Source organism: Phaethon lepturus, unplaced genomic scaffold, assembly GCF_000687285.1.
Source record: "Phaethon lepturus isolate BGI_N335 unplaced genomic scaffold, ASM68728v1 scaffold4262, whole genome shotgun sequence".
NCBI classification, from domain to species: domain Eukaryota; kingdom Metazoa; phylum Chordata; class Aves; order Phaethontiformes; family Phaethontidae; genus Phaethon; species Phaethon lepturus.
This window is the reverse complement of record NW_010523929.1, coordinates 1-17,234: the sequence shown is the minus strand read 5'-3', so window position 1 is coordinate 17,234 and position 17,234 is coordinate 1. Positions and strand designations below refer to the sequence as shown.

Genomic DNA, 17,234 nt, shown 5'->3' with positions numbered 1-17,234 from the left:
CGGAGCAGCGTTAGACGAGCGGCTTATTTTCTTCGCGGAAGTAACTTGACTTTAGCCTGTTGCATCTGTAAAGAAGGCGGCGAAGGGGAGACCAGCTTTGCGTGCTAAAGTTTAGGGTTGAAAAGATCTTTGAAGAAGGATTGGTAAAGCCCCCAAGTATTAACAAGAGGGAACGAACAGCGAGTCGGAAACAAACTAATGGCAGACGAGGATCAAGTGATCGTTTTTCAGCGCAGCAGCAGTTGTTACCAAGGTTGTTCTGGCTTGTCTAGCTTACTAACGCTCTGGAAAAATGGCAAATGAAGGAGCAGCAAAACTCACAGCTGAACAACTTGAGAGGAGGGCAGAGCACACTAAAGTATTTCAGGCAGGTACAGGTAAGTTAGGTGAAAAATGGAGTAACAGCGGGAGTTTAGCTGCAGCAGATGCACGTGGTAACTGGGATGTAAAATTTCTGTGCTTATAGGCATCTAAAGGGGCATTCTTGTAGGCAGCTTGCTCAGCCAAACATCAAAAGCAAAGGACACGGCCATATGGAAGTAACAGATAATACCAAGGACTCTTTTGATGACGTAAGTCAAGAGTGCAGACTCATTTAGATGTCTGTCAGAAATGTGATGCAGTTCACATCAAGAATTGCAGGTTGGGATTACGGGGGCACAGGTAAGATGAGGTACTGAAATGCCTGTAACTGGAGGCTTAAAATGTGTAGATACTGGTAAAGGGATTCCCCCCTCCCCCTTTAAATAATGGATAAACAGATGTGGAAAATACTGTTACAGATGTCATCAAAGGGAGTTAGTCTGACTTTAAACATAGACTGGGTAATTAAACTCACAACAAGACTTACTGATGTAAAAAAGAACTCTCTTCTAGTGCTTCCAGTGACTTCTAGCATTCATTTAATTCTAGATCTATCGCTCTGTGCTGTCCAAGATAGAGCTGTGTAATACCCTAGCTACTCACTCAACACAGAGCTGGTTTACTAATCTTGTTTTGTCAATGCACTTTGACAACCCCAAGAGCAGCAAACAACTTGAAGCGAGGAACTATTTCATCCTTCCTTGGCTCATTGCTGGATGTCAGCAGCCAGTTAATATTAGACCTTTTTAATGACAGTTTGCATAGACTTAAAAAATAGATTGAAATAGCAATGCTGTTTTCTGTAGTTCTCCACGGGCTCCTCAGGCAGTAATTGTATTTGATAACTACTAATCCTAATAGAATTCAGGCAAATTTCCTGATGGAAAATTACCACTTGAAGTTACTGCATCCAGCAAGGTGTTTGGCGTGGACCCTGGGAATGTGCTTACAGTTTCAGCCTCTGTGGATTAGGGGGCTATTTCTGACTCTGCTCTTGCCCAAGTCATGCGGAATGGAGGTACAGAGATAGTTTAATCAGCTTTTCTGTGGCAGTCCGTAATGCCCTTCAGAATCCTGTCGAGAAACATACTTTGCTGTGTCGGGTATAGCATTTGATCATAGCATTTGAAGTGGTTTACTGAAGAATGAAGTGCAGAGGTATATGCAAAGACAATGTTTTTGAAGTTGTGTTTCTTGCATCTAATGATGAAGGGCCGTGTGAAGGTGTTCAGGGTACTTAGGCTGAATTAGCTGGTAATGTGGCTTCAAGTGAATCATTGTAGACTTAGAGCAGACAGATGTGTGTTCACTAAACCAAACTTATAATTCTGGCTAGATACTAGTTCCAGGTAAGAATATAACTTTAAAATTGACTAACATAAATTAATAATTCGATTGTTTATTAACATCCACATATTAATATTTATTATATTTTTAAAGTTCCACTGTAAATAATTCAAATTAGTTGCTCTCTTGTAGACTATGTAAAGAAGGCATTTCATCTTCAGTGAAGCTAAAATATTCTCGCTGGTGACTTCAGTGTTTAAGATAAATAATTGCAGCATAGACCCAGGCACAATAGAGCCAATTTTAAATTTGCCATCTCAAACACACTTCACAAATGGAAGCATGGAGTTTCTTGGGGATGAGTTTTGTTTTGTTAAGAAGTAGCCTGCATTCATACTTGTAGCGTATGGGAGCGTAATGCCTTGCACATACCTGTAGAGATGCAAAATACTGAATTCAGAGCAGGATCTCCAGACTCTTCCACGCTGTTGGTCCCTATTTCTCTGAGGTGGGACTGCACCTTTTGTGGCATGACAGACGGGAAATACTGCTCCTGATGCCTTGCAGCTTTAAGGTTGACTTCTGCCTGAGGCACAGGCTTTTGATCCTTGCAGGGGTGTGAAGGCGATCTAGTAGGAACTGAGCACTAGGAGGAGAAAGGGAATAGTAGAGAGGAAGAGCAGGAGTAGAACAGAACTTGGCAACAACAAATGCTAGTAAGTGGGGACTGTTTTAATTATGATACACAAAGACATACTGCTGTGTTTATATTGAGCCCTACTGTGAAAGGCATAATTCTTTGTGTGGGTGCCCAGCACATGCTCATAGTTCTTGCAGGCTACCAGATAGTATTTACTGAGTCCATGTCCTGCACACCTCAGTGAAAATTAGAATCCCAAAGAATTGCTGAAAAAGAAGAAAAAAAAGGGTATGCTTACATTTTTATATTAGGAGTCTTTAGGTATGTGGGTGGATTGGCACCTATAGGACTATGGGGGGGAGGGACAGAGCCCAAAAAGGAAGGCAGAAAGAGGAGAGTGAAAGTATCTGAGCAGTTAAGAGCTATTGGCTGTTCTTAGCCTTTTTAGACTGCTATCCCAGAATCTCAACAGGCACTTCAAAACTGAATCCCATCCATACTGTGTGCTTGCTTATGTGACTAACACTTAATGCAGAAGGCTTACAACTAAAAGAAAATAAACATACAGCTGTATATTACAGGGTATACTGCTAGAAGCAGATTAGCAAGGTATCAGTCACTTTCAAGTGAAAGCACTTCCAAGTGAAAGCTGTTAAAATTCAAATATTGTCAGATTCCACAAGTGTATAAAATGTACCATTTATATTCCCAGTATGCTACTAACTTTGCCCTGTGTTGTCTACATCTCAGACACTCTTGTGTGTAGAACCTTTATATAAAAATACTCTTTGATGTTGTGAGTTAGCCCTTGTAGGCAGCCAAGCCTCACCCAGCTGCTGGGTCATTCCCTGCCCCAGTGGGATGAGGGAGAGAATCTGAAGGGTAAAAACAAGAACTTGTGGGTTGAGATAAAGACAGTTTAATAGGTAAAGCAAAAGCTGTGTGTGCAAGCAAAGCAAGGAGTTCATTCGCTGCATTTCATCGGCAGGCAGGTGTTCAGCCATCTCCAGGATAGCAGGGCTCCATCATGTGTAATGGTTGCTTGGCAAGACAAACACTAACTCCGAATGTCAGTCCCTTCCTCCCCCTTTCTTCAACTTTTATTGCTGAGCAGAGTGTCGTACCATTTAGGATACCCCTTAGGTCCGTTGGGGTCAGTTGTCCCAGCTGCATTCCCTCCCAAATTCTTGTGCACCCCCAGCCTACTTGCTGGCAAGGCAGCATGAGAAACAGAAGAGGCTGTGGCACTGTGTAAGCACTGTTCAGCAATAGCTGAAATATTGGTGTGTTATCAACACTGTTTTGGTAACAAATCTAAAACACAGCACCCTGCAAGCTGCTATGAAGAATACTAACTCCATCCCAGACAATGCCAGTACTACCTAGTAATATAAAATCTGTGCTCTCAGAAACGTTCATCCAGCCTTCTCATAAGGATCAAAAGACCTAACAATTGCAATGACTTCCACTTTGCCTCAATCTTAATTTCATCTTTGTGGTATTTCATATGCAAATGAAGGTTACCCTCTCATGTTCTAACCAGCATTGTCAAGGTCTGATGTCTCAAAGGATTTGGCTAAAGGATTCCCTGTGTCTGTACAAAGATTACTCATTCAGTCTTCCATAGCTATCATTTATTATGGCATCCTCTTCTAATTTGTCTGTTTGGGTCTTGAACTTTTCTAGTCAGTAAGACACTGCATGTACCTTTACACTTACCTGGGAATAGCTGGGCAACAGATTAAGAGTGTCATTAGTTACATCACTGTATTTTACTGTAAGAGAATTGAATTTGCTTCTGTAGCACATGTGATGTTTCTACTTATGGTTAGTGATTTCATAAATTGTCATTGGTCTAAGTCCCATGGCACATATATAGTTTGTGTGGGTGAGTCACAGGATTTGAGATCTCTGTAGGAGAGGGTGGTCTTAACAGGTTTTAGAAGGTCGTCTCTCTAAGCACCTGTACACATGTACACAATGATTAAGAAGCATCATCTGCAGAACTGTTCCTGAGCCTTCTTCAGGTCCATTCATTTTACAAGTTGCACACAAGTATGAGCAAAATCTGTGAATCCTTTGGTCTGGTTTGATGCAGGCAACCTTCAACCCAGAAGCTGTGTAAACAAGTTGCAGTGATGGAGTGGATAAGCTACATATGCATTCCCTTAGGAAAGCAAAGTGTTAGTTTCCAGTCTCCATAGCAAATTACCTTCAGTTTCCTACTGTTCTGTCTCTGATTGCTACAGTTGTGTTAGGCTTCTGAAGCTATTTTATTGTCCACTGAACCAGTAAAATTCATCTTCCACCCATCTTGTTTGTCATACAAGTGGTATGAGATGATAATCTTCTATGTTGTTTCTACATGAATTTGCTTTGGAATGTTTTTTTTCTCCCATTTTAGCAGACTTTGGAAAGTTCTATGGGAATTCTTGGTTGCCTGCTTTTATTTTGGAATTCACTGAGAAAGCAAACCTGTTGCTAGACACTATTGTTGCTGCTTCTGTAATATTTCCTGCATTATTGCTCAGCCAATGTAATGGCAGAGCAGTATCCTTCACCTGTTGATTTTTCTTCTCTTAAAGAAAAATCCAGAAGGAAAGACACGTTAGGAATGCCTTGTCTGGAACAGTATTTCACTTAAGCCTTATTTGCTGTATTTTTAAGGTTCCTTCTCCTTTCCAGGAAATCATAGCGAATGTCTATATATTCATAACTTGTATTTTTTTTAACAATGTCTAAAAATCTTGTTTTCTACTCTGTCTAAATTCTTTGGCATTTGAGCCTCACACTGCAGATGTTCTTGCTTATAGTGATGGCCCTCAGGCACTAGATTTCCATTTAGTGTTTAAATTTTGAGTGATGTTATTCATATTTTGGAATTTGGCTATTCCATTATTGCTTGTTGTGTCTCTATCCTCTGGTTTCTTCTAAAGGTGCTTAATTTCTGCTTGTTTTGACATAAGGCAATGCAGGGAGGTAATTTTCCATACAACAGATTACACTTGTTTTGAGGAGGGTGTTACTCAGTAAATGTACTGCAGTTCATTTAACCTGTTTCTTCCACCTCTTCTGGAACATGTGACCTCTTCCTCAAAACTGATTACATTTTTCTGGGATTTTTTAGACTGTGCAACTTGTATCTTAGGTGTAGATTTTGTTTCTCACTTTTCCTGTTAGATACCAGCATGTCTTGTTACCATAGCTTGCATTTCTGCTACTAAGACTGTGGAATATCACTTGTGAGGATGATGTGGTAGAAGATACTTTCTTTAACTTCTGCCTTCTGGATGAACATTATTAATTCATTAGCATCTATATTGTTTGATTCATGGCTCTCTAATGTGAGTATCTAGTACAATGAATAGATATGCTGAGGATGACCTATGAGTAGTGTGACATGGTATGAGGTAGGTAATAATTTTCCTACCTTTTAGCTTAGTTTGAAAAGGATGGGGAAACACCGCAGTGTGGTTCTGATTCTATGGCCATCAGTCTAGGCACATTTCTCTGCCTGCTTATTTGTATTCAACAAATGGTTTCCTTTCTTCTTTGGAAATTTAGTGTTAATGGAAGTAGTGTTTTTCCTATTGCCATGTATTTGGAAAAAATATTTTTGCAGTGTCCTGATAAACACAGCAGGAAACTTCATACATATTCTTCATCTGCTTTTCTTTTAGTTGGAGCTGGGGCAGTGAACTGGTTCTGGAGCTCCTAGAAACACTTGAGGCCCTTCCTTTTGAGCAGCACTCTCAACTAACTGTTTGGGTTTTGTTTCTGATGTCCATTGAGATGTTTAATGAGCTCAGAGGCCATTGACTGTCTTTTAATTACCTCTGTTGTGAATTAAATAATTAAAATTTAATAATTTCATGCCAAAAAGTTGTTGTCAGTGCTAGTGACTAAGTCTTCGTCTCAGAATTGTTTTTTCTGGCTTACTTGTGTCTGGAATTTTACTTTTTAATTTGCACTGAAACATCAGCCTTCTGAGTGAAGTGACTTTCTTGTATAGAAGATACTATCTCTCATGAAGATAGGTCCATGTACCTTGCTCCTCTCTTCTTTATTTTGTCCTGTAACAAACTGTCATAGCTGTTAAACTTTTTTCCTTGGAAATATATTTCATCTTGCCATTTCTGTCGCCTGTGTCAAGCTCAACCAAAGTGACTTACTGTGCAGTAGTCTTTGCTTCTCTCTCCTGGTTTTCCCTATTTCTTTTGTTTGCATCTTACTCCTTTCAACTCATGTATATAAACAGTGAATTCTATTTTACTACTTCGTGTGGCTGATAGCCTGCTATTTGTGCACTTTCATCTCTGTGGTGTGTAGTTAGTAGTCATGACGTCTTATTGTGTGCCAGTGCCAGCAAGTATGTTGTTTCTGCTTGGATGTTTTGTGTGTTCTAGGTTTTTTCCCTCCTAAATGTTATTTTGATTTCCAGTATCAATAATAAATACATTAATTTTCCACATGTCTTGAATTTGGTCCCATTTAAAGTTCCATCCTTCAGAAGTCTTTTCTTACTATTTTTTCCTGGGCTACCTACCAATCAATTGTCTGACTAGAACCTGATTTTGTTCATGGAACATCACTGTTTGTATGGCTTGTTATTTTTTTAACTGTATTTTAACTATGTTTTGTTTTAAAACAGTAGGATATTTAAGATGAAGTTCTTTCTAATCTATCTGGATTTTTCCAGTTCCTGACAGAGAAATGGCCACTATTGTCTGTGTGACAGAGGAGTTGAAATTTTGTTCTTGGACAGCTTACATGGGTGGCCCTTATTCCAAATCTTCCAATTTCTAACATTTCTATATGTAGAAGGGCTGTTTCACTGAGGGAGTTGAAGGCATTTCTGCAGTCTCTTCTGCTTACACACATGCATCATGCTTTAATGGAGATTATAGGAAGTAGCTCTGTGGGATTGGCACACCTGAATATATTTGTACAGGAATAAATGTCTAATTCTAATTTAAGTGGGATCCTCCTCCTATCCAGTAAAAATGGACCGGAAGACATCTGTTTCTGGCTGGTAAAAGCAAGGTGGACACTTGTCACACTTGTCACACATGGACCTCTCTGTAGTTTCTGAGAGTCAGTCTCTGCTCCTGTGGAGACTACAGGCAGCACTGAAGAGCAGTCACAGGAAGGGTGCTGCAACTCCCTGAGCTAAGTTGCACTGTGTAAACTCCCAGCTGCAGCCTTGTTCAGCTCCCTGTACTACCCAGTGTTCTTCCTCAAGCTCTGAGGAAGCCCAGGCACTTGTCACATCTGCTGTCCCATGCGTCCTGACCAGAGCACCCTTCAAGAGACTAGGAATTTTCTTAAAATGGTCCCTAATGGTGTGTTCTATTTTTAATTTTTCCCTTCAGTGATCTGAAGAAGAAATACAACATAACCGCAATTCCTAAACTGGTGATTGTGAAACAAACTGGAGAAGTCATTACTGACAAGGGAAGAAAACAGATCAGAGACAAAGGGCTATCCTGTTTTCGGAACTGGCTTGAGAGTGCAGATATCTTTCAGAATTTTTCTAGTTAAAAAGTTGGCAGATGAAAGCAAGACAAGGCATCATGGAAGACTTTGCAGAGGTCTGAAAAGATTGTTGCCTTGTTCAGAAAAAGAAGGGTAAGGCTTATTTATCTTTGCGTGTAAACAAATTTTGTTTTCAACTTGAAAATTCGCTATTCCAGTAAGTCATAAAATGCAATTATTGTTTTATATATGTATTGTTCTATCTACTGTATTCAGTACAAACCAAAGCATTCCTGATAATACTGAAGAACTTCAGAATGATAGGCTAGTTTAGACAGTAGCTAATGGAACACTGTGAAATCTATGCAAACATTTACTTCAGAAAATCTGTACAGTAAAAATTACATATATGCACAAACCTATTTTTATTGATGACAACTTTTTCTGGTGATTAGCATTATGTATTTTATTAAGAAATGGAAAATATTTGCTATAATAAATAACTGTTTACAAAGTATATGTGTCTAATGTATCTTCCTTATCTACCTTAACAAGCTAATGAGAAAATGTTATGATTTTTAAGTAGGACACATTTGTCAATACTGAAGAAATACTTTTCTTTGTTTTTATTTTACTTTGTGTGGGATTTATTTCAGTTCTGAGTTTTTCTTACCCCTGGATTTTTAAATTTGGCACTGTCAGCTAAGTTGTTATCCCCCAGGTTAATGTCAGGTCATGTCTAAGAAGAAAGTGTTTGCCATCTCCTCTTTTTGCTGAAGTATATAGAAGGAAACATCAAAAATGATACCAACTCTCTACGATGAGTGCTCATGTTGCATCTAAAGTACAGCCTGGTTTGCCTGTATTCTTCAGCAGTTCTTGTGTTCAGATTTGGTCTTCATGATTGGGGTCCCAGACCAAACATCCATGCAGTTGGTGAGCTAAAGAAACACTTCCTATGTATGCCAGGAGTTCGTTGATTAGAATTTGAAGACCTTAACAGAATTATTACTAGTCCAGTTACTAGCACTTAACGTTACTAACACTTCAAGTCCAGATTACTCAATTACTACAAGTCATTCCCAATAAAGATACAGTTAGAACTTACACAGTAACTTTTCAGTTCTCTTGCTATGTTCACCCTTCTTCTTGGTTCTAATGTTAATGGTGTTTTCTGGAAGCTGACAACTTGCCTCCAGCTGCTGATAGCCACTGTCTGGGCCTAGCTGTTCAGCCAGCTAGAAGTAGCATTTGGTCTCTTCTGGCCTTGGGAACCTCTCTCAATGGACGTGATCTTACAGTGACATCAGCCAGCTCCCTCAGCCCTCGTGGGTGCAATCAGTCAGGCCCCATGGGCTTAGGATGTCCATCAGGTGGTCCTCCTGTGAGGGCAAGTCTTCCTTGCTCCAGACTTTCCCTCTAGTCTCAGGGGTTGTGGGTACAAGAAGGCTGATCTTACACGTGCTGCAGGAGCACTTGTATTGGTCTGCCTGATAATTGTGGCCCATAGGCTTTTGACTGGCTCCTGAGCAGTCCCAAGGCAGAGCTCCAGCTGCTCTGGTCTCACATGAAGTGCGATAGCCCCTCTTTGCCTTCACAGCCTGTGCTTGCTAAAGACCCTGTATCTATCCATTGTGGTACACCAATCACATGTGCTGTGCCACCACCTCTTTGTGATCCCAAAGAGGTCACAGCCCTGCCATTACAGACAGACTTCCACTTCCCCTGTCTGTCTCCCATGTTGTGTGCATTGCTGTAGAGGCGTTGCAGCAAAGCACCCAGGTGTGGCAGTTTCCTAGAACAGCAGAACATGGCTGTTCTGCACGCACTTCTTTGCACATCTGTGCTCAAAGTGATTCTACTTCAGCTGCCTTTTGTTGATTGCCATGTCCCTTCTGAAGCCATTTGCTTACTGATGCCATCCACAACTAACTTGTTTGTTGAGGAAACTTGGCTGACCATGAGAAAACTCACCAAAGATGACCTGAAATTAGTGTGTGGGGATAATCTTATCATTTAATAACACAATTGTGTCATTTTCTTGAAATGGGGGAAAAAAAATTTTTCCTGAAGAGAGACTGTGTGTGTGTGAGGGAAAATATGTCCAAGTCGTCATGTATTCCTCACAATACGTCAAAAAGTGAATACTCCAGAGAAACTGAGTTTAAAATGAAAAATACTAGATCTAGAAAGCGTTCATCAGAGTTGTTAGAGGATTTTATAGCTGTTCTTAAAGTGACATCTGGGGATACCACAGACAACTTCTAATTTTCACCATCTAACCATATAAATAATGCTCAGGTTCTTTTCTAATGAGTACTAAGCTCCCTTGTGAATTTCCTGTGCAAGTGATGTGTAGACATTGCCTGCTGTTCGGGGACCAGCTAGTGGCAAGTGTATTTAAAACATAAGATGAGAAAAAAATAATGAAAATGCTTCCAAAAGTTTCTACAAATAATATTGCCTGAATGTGGAATAAATTATATAGCCAAAGCTGTATGTGACCTATTTACCAGATACCAGGCATCACTTGGGCCAAGATAGCTTGGGTCACTCTTTGTCTGTATGTATGCATGTGGAAGAACTCAGTATTTTAAGACTGAGATGGAGTCCTTTGAATCCTTTATCCTTTGAATAACTGACACAGTGATTCAATAACACAGATTCAAATTAAAATTCAGCTATGAAATTCATAATGATGAAACGTACATATATACTATATAAAATACCTGGTTTGACTTCAAGCAAGGGCTATTGCGTTTGCGTATCAGTGTTTGGAAGCTCGGAAAATTTGCTTTCGCTTGTCAGTGTAAAATAATGTATGTTTGACATAAATGAAGTACAGGGTAGTGGAAAATACTGGCTTACTAGCAGCACCTGGTGAAATTAGCAGAGCAGACCTCAGTGGGACAACCATAAGGCTTGTTGTTACTTTGAATGTGTGTCCATTGGGAATGAAACTTGCCACTGTACTAATACTTGGATTTACAGAATTGTCCCTTTAACTTTCTTAAATGTCTTCAATTCACAGCAACTTTCGACCCTGCATCTTTAGTCACAGTCACCTTGAATGTTAGTGAATAGTAGTACTTCTTCTGAATTAAGAGGAAAAGTGCATTTTTTTAATATAACAATAGACAGTAACATAGTGATATTGATAGATGCTGCACACTCATAAAGGAATTAGCTAAAAACCAACTTAAGGTTAAGAGGAGGAGTGTCCTTCCTTGTTCTGTTGCATAAGATACTGCCCATTATTAGTAAATTACTCATGAAGCAATGTATGTAAAGATTGCTTAAGAACCTACAGTGTTGATTTTTTGTAGAATTTATGGAGAATTATTTTGCTAGGAAAAATGGGAAGAATAGTAAGTTGATATTTTGTGAATTCATCTATACTGTGACTTTCGAGGAGGATGACTAGCTGCAGATGAATGCTGCAGGCTCTCCTGTGACCACTAAACATATAATTTGGGAAGTGGCAAAGCATGGTTGCTGATTCAGACATGAAAAAAATGTTATCATCGCAAATGCAACCAACATCTTTCTCTTTGTTAATCTCTTATTTCTGTAGTTCTCCATCATGTACATCCCTGCTACTCACTAGGCATTCCTTCTTCCTCCTGGAGAGCTGCTGTTGTCAAACTTTAATAGTTCTATTCCGACTCAATATTGTCAAATAAATAAAATGCATATATTAGTAGAGTTTTTAAAGGCGAGATTAGTTACCAGTGCCATGTGTTCTAAAAGGTAGAATAGTGCTATCTGCATAAGATGCAATGTCAGGGATAATTATTTTCAATATCAATCTCTAAAATAGAAACCCTCAAGCACCTTCGCTCTTGTTGGCATTATAGACATGGATTCATTTTTAATTCTGCTTTTTTTATTCTTTCTGAGTTAGAGTCACAACAAGTCTTTTAGCCTTAATCATCAAAGCTATTTCCCTACTGAATAATCTTTACTTCAGTAATATTTTTTCTCTTGCAGACACCAAACTCATTGGCTCTCTCTGAGGTATAATTTATGTGTCTTTTAATTAGCAAATTCATCTGTACTGTACCAAAATAATTAATATTTCTGTCTCACTTTTCTCTTGCAGTGTCATTATTTTAAGTGGTATTAGTTAAAATGTCAAAATCAACATTGACACTATTAAAAAATAGAAAACTATGTTGTCTGTGGACAATTGTGTAGGCAGTTAGAGAGACCCTTGAAACGGAGCAAATGAAATGCTTAAAATGAAGGGATTTGGGACCAACTTAATTTTGCCTTCATCTCGCTGCAGTGGCCGCTGGAATTTAAGCACATGCTTATGTGGTTTGCAGAAAAGGGCTCTAAACCAAACTAACATTAAAAAATTGTCATTGGCTGACTGCTACCACTTGAATGTTGTTTGGCAGCACCTCTCTTGCCCTACTGCTGCTAACTGGCTTGTGGAAGAACACAAACCAGGCAGAACTGCTGAGTTGGTCTAACATCTCTATTGAGTTAAAACTAGTATCACACGTGCATAACTGAAGATTATATTTCAGTCCTTTCCTCATGATCACCAAATAAAAGTTAAGCTTGCCTGTGACTATATACGTAGGTCACTTAAGTTCTAACAACTGCTCATTTTCAGTCTGTGGGTGAAATAGTAATAGTGAACCAAGTAGAAAATCCCATGGTCATCTTTTCTGTGCATTACAGAGTAAAAAGCAGTTAAGCAATCTAGTTACAGAGTTTCAGGTCATTCTTAATTGTGCGAAAATCTGTTACCATTTAGCTGGTAATGCAATAGTAATAGTCTGTCACTGGATCTAGCCACTCAAAGCTTGAGTAACCTGAATGCACTTCAAAAAAAAGAAGGCAAAGAAACCAGGTGATTTTACTAAGGGTGCACTAATCTTATATTAATTTGACAGGAAGTTGCATTTTCCTTTAAGATTTTATCCAAGACAAGGTTCACATGTTTTAACGAAGTAGGGAAGGGTTGGGTTTGTTTCATTCCAAGCAATGATGATTTACCTCGGGTTGCCACTTTTACCGGTGTGATCTGCATGCCAGTTTTTGCATAACAGAGGGAATTCCTGTGGTTCATAGTCACTTTTCCATCCAAATGATTTCTGAAATGCTGCATACCTCTGTTCACTGAGGACCTTTACTCAGTCCCCTAAAATTAAGTTTTGGAATCAAAATTGAAGGACTTGGACGTATGTCAAGTCAGATACATTGGGTGCTTAAGGCAATGTCGTATTTCCAGTTCGCCACTTGCATAGAACCTAAATTGTGGCTGCTCTTATTAAAGTGCACAGTTATAAAATACACATTAAACAGCATACAACCACTTAGTTACGTATATATTCTGTATAGTTCAGTAAGACTCAAAATGCATCAACAGCACCAAAGACAAAGCCAGTAGAAAGTTCTCTGTCCTCTTCCTTCTAGTTTGGATGAGGTTGCTTCACACAAAGTTAATCTAGCATCTCTTAAAGAGGCTGTGTCCAAAGAACATGCTGAAATATATGTGTGTATATGTAATTTTTAAAATCTGTGCTTGATTTTCATACTACTGCAATTTTTAGATGACTTGCAATGAAAGCAGTTTTCAGGCTCATGTGTTTTAGCCTTTGGGTCTGTTACCTAGAATATTCTTTTGGGAGCCCTGGAAAGAAAAAGGCAAGTCTTATGCCAGAATGTGATGGGACCATGATAAATACCTATGCAGAAAATAGCTATGGTTATCAAAACTCCTACCTTTTCTCTGGCAGTAGAAAAATGGAAATTATCAAAGTTTTTGTCACACTTAAACTGTGTAATTTTGAGATTTGGGCTGAAGAATAAATATCTAAAGTGGGTGCTTGGAAATTTCTTCAAATGCTGTAATGATTTCTTGAATATGCATTTTTAATGTAAACTTAATCTTTCATCTCAACTGTGAATGCATACAAAATGAAACATCAGTAGCTCTTTTTCGAGTTACAGGAAAGAGTAGAACTGCTAGCAGGTGTTCTTCAGAAAACAAGTAGCAGTTGATAGTTGATACACACATGACAGATTTTTGCTTTTCATACTATTTCCACCTTGTGCACAACCTGATTTGGCTTTTTGTACAGCTATTTAAGACCAGACACTGGTAAGAGTCAGCTCTAGCTGCTGTGTGTTCTCTGTGTAGGCAATATTAATAAATAGGCAACGCTTAGTTTTCTTCTGACAGTTTCTATGAAGACAGATATATAGATGAGCAAATCCAAACAGAGGTGGATTTAAGCCTCCTACCTCTCTCATTTAATTTCTATTTCCCTAGATCAAGTTCAATACAATCCATGACTCTCCAATGTTAAGAAATGCTGCCAGTGTCAACTGAAGAAGTTGCTGTGGAAGGTGTTGTTTCTATCAAAAAAAACCCCAACTTGAGCAGAGTGGTACAAGCCCAAAGAAATACTTCAAATACAAGTTGAAATAATTTAGCACAAGAGTGTTCTTAGACTCCTGTCTGAGTAGGAACTGAGAAGTGGGCCCTGATGATTGAAATAGATGAGCGAAACTCTGCAGGCAGGTGGTGAATAGGTTCAAGTACTGTCCTGGAAATGTTTGTACTCTGCTGATCCAGTAAGTGAGCTTTCCTAGGTTTGTAAGGTGTGGAAAAATTAATAGATCCTTGGAACGATAAAAAACTATTTTGCATAGCCAGTAGCTAAACCTCCCCAACCCTTCTCATACTAATAACCTTGAGTAACCACACAGGTTATAAAACCTTTAATAACCTAAAGAAAACATTTTTCTGAGATGAGTATTTTCCTGAGTATAACATGAGGGCACAGTTCCTGTGCAAACACAAAATTTAACAGAATTACTACACTTGGATCAAAATTGTTTTCAAAGGAAATTATTTTACTCAAGTAAGGGGACCTTTGTTGTGAAATGGGGCTGTTTAGTGTGATTCTGTGCTTTGGCAGGAGTTCCAGTTTGGTTTTGAAATGCACCCAGGTTTCTAGCAGGACTGTCTGAGGCCCAAGCTTTCCTTAACAGATAGCCTGCCTGCTTAAACATGGAAGAGAATATTTTTAGTTGTGTTTCATTTATGCAGCCATTACCAGTTACATTTATCTCTTACTCTGAGATTAAAAACAATATTCTCAGCCTCAAACAGTAACTTGGGGCATCTAATCTCTATTTCACTGTGCAAATGACTCAGTCTCTCTGCTCCTAGTTTTTCCTGGTACAGTATATAATACCATCTTTGAAGATTGAGATGTTTGAAGGGTGCTCTGGAGCTCCTGGTTGGCTGATGCAATGCCAGTGCATACGCATTTTGTGACCCAGTACAGTCTATATACGTTGGAGGTGTGTAGCTGTACCTTTTCAGCATCACCAAAGCAGAATTCCATCATCTGAGTCCAGCTATCTTCTTTCTATACCTTCCTAAAGTTGCTATCACATGTAGCCCTGTGTCATGAAAAGAGCAAAGACTGAAGGGCAGGCAGTGAGAACGAGCTCAGATCTTGAGTGTCTCCTGGTGTCCCAGTCCTGACTTGCCTCTCAACACTGAAACACACATGCCCTTGTTCCCTGGTTCCATTCTCAGCGCTGCAGCTAGTCTGTCGTCATGAAAAGTGCTGCTTTTACTAACACCCTTAATTAACACCTATCACCAGCATAGTATTCACATTACCAGTATGTCAATTTAGATTTGAAGTTGACACGTTGTCACACTCCTCCAAGAGAATAGACAGTTCTTTCTAAATGGTATCTCTTTTGAAATTTAAACAATTGCACATTTAAGGTCACACAAGAATTTGAGTATATGGAGGATTTTACTGTGTGTGGTGCAGAAGGAGAGATCACGTGCAGAGACCGAGGCAAGGAGTATCCCACATGTGGAAAGAAGAAAGACAGAACTGAACTTCTTGGTGTGGAAGTAGCTGTAACTGCCATAAAAGAAGCTTACAGAGAAAGTTTTGGGGACTTTGGGCAGAAACAAGTGTGGGGATCTGACAATAAAATTCCTACTGTGTTTGTTTGAGTCACACTACATTCAAGATAGTGGGAATTTCTTTGAACAAGATTGGCCAAAAATAAACCCCAAACCTTTCAATTAGCTGGAGGGAAATTACAAAACTTCAAATTTTGGCGTTTTGCTCAAGTCAATGGAGTAAGCACCAGCTTTGTCTGAATCTTTTAGCAAATGTCCCAAACCATGCAGCTTTCTGGGAGGTATGTGGAAGCCGGCCTCACCAAGCTGAAAATTGGGTCAAGGACACAGCGGCATCATGAGTGAGAGATGGAGGAGCTGGACAGAGGTATGTGGAGTTTGCTTGGCTGCAGTTTCTGAGTTATCAGGGAGAAATGGGTACATCTGCTGGAACACAGTTCCCCTCTATACAGATGCTACCCTGCTTTATCAAGTCCGTTCGCAGAGCAGTTTATATCTGCTGTAAATGTATATAAACCCTAGTACTGTTGCGTTAAGTCCAAGTTCATATCGTCAGAGGGTTGAACCTCTGTCTTTCTGCCTTCTCCTGTAGTTGTAGAAATAACCTTCTGCCTGACCTGAATCTGCAAAGTAGACTGCTTCTTTATATCGTGACAGGTATTTCGTATAGCAATGCCCAAAAACATAGTAGGTTAGAGCACTTCCTAGCAATTTATGTTCTGTTGTACTTCAAGCCTGGGAATTTCTGACTGGCTGAACTCAACTCAGTGAATCCAGGCGGAACACTCCTTGGTTACAAATCAAGCCATGGTTTGTAATCTGCTTACCAGATTTGTTTTAAAAAGAGGTGACGCACTTGTCCTTTGAAGGAAGACTATTAGTTTGAGGTATTTATTTTCCATCTCATCTTAGAATATTCTTATCTAATGGTCAGATGCCAAAACACAATATGCAATATAAAATCTGAGGGTGCTAGAAGCTATATTAGAAGTATTTGATCTGTTAGAGCTTAAAGGCACCCATCAAGTGCCATCTGGGTCTGCCACAGTACATTGCCAGCTGTATTTGTTGACAAACTGTATTTGTTGACAAATAATATGTTGCTACACCCCAACTGCACTTAGCATGTAGATAATTCATTAGTGCAGGGCTTCCAGAAGCATTCCTCTGGCTTTCAGAAGGGTGGTGTATTTATCATGCTGGATAGATCCAGGGCGATTATTGAAGTGGAATGTGGGAGGGTCTCTTCTACTTAAAATAGTAAGGGTGTGGGTGTTCAAGAGTTAAGCAAGCTAGCAAGAGATGCAGCCTGCTGTAGCTGCTCCTGGCTAGGAGGAAGAAGGGAAAGGGGGAACAAGGGAAAGGAGGAAGGTGTATTAGCCTGCAGTTGCTATTACAGAATCACAGAATCACTAAGGTTGGAAAGGACCTTCAAGATCATCAAGTCCAACCATTAATCCAGCTCTACCATGTTCCCTAAACCATGTCCTGAAAACATCCACATGTTTTTTGAATACTTCACAGGGATGGCGACTCCACCACCTCCCTGGG

General features: G+C 39.5%; 1 protein-coding gene across 1 annotated transcript; it reads left to right on the top strand.

Moving 5' to 3' along the window:
• Positions 1 to 7,293: 7,293 nt before the first annotated feature.
• Positions 7,294 to 7,831, top strand: LOC104617042 (nucleoredoxin-like protein 2). The gene is made up of 2 exons (XM_010282253.1): positions 7,294 to 7,322; positions 7,663 to 7,831. Exons 1-2 carry the CDS (start codon positions 7,294 to 7,296, stop codon positions 7,829 to 7,831), a joined length of 198 nt encoding a protein of 65 aa, XP_010280555.1.
• Positions 7,832 to 17,234: the final 9,403 nt, after the last annotated feature.

Coding starts and splice junctions, on each gene's coding strand:
- LOC104617042 (XM_010282253.1), top strand. CDS start 7,294: ATGGACCGGAAGACATCTGTTTCTGGCTG. Junction 7,323..7,662: donor AAGACATCTGTTTCTGGCTG/GTAAAAGCAAGG, acceptor TTTTCCCTTCAG/TGATCTGAAGAAGAAATACA.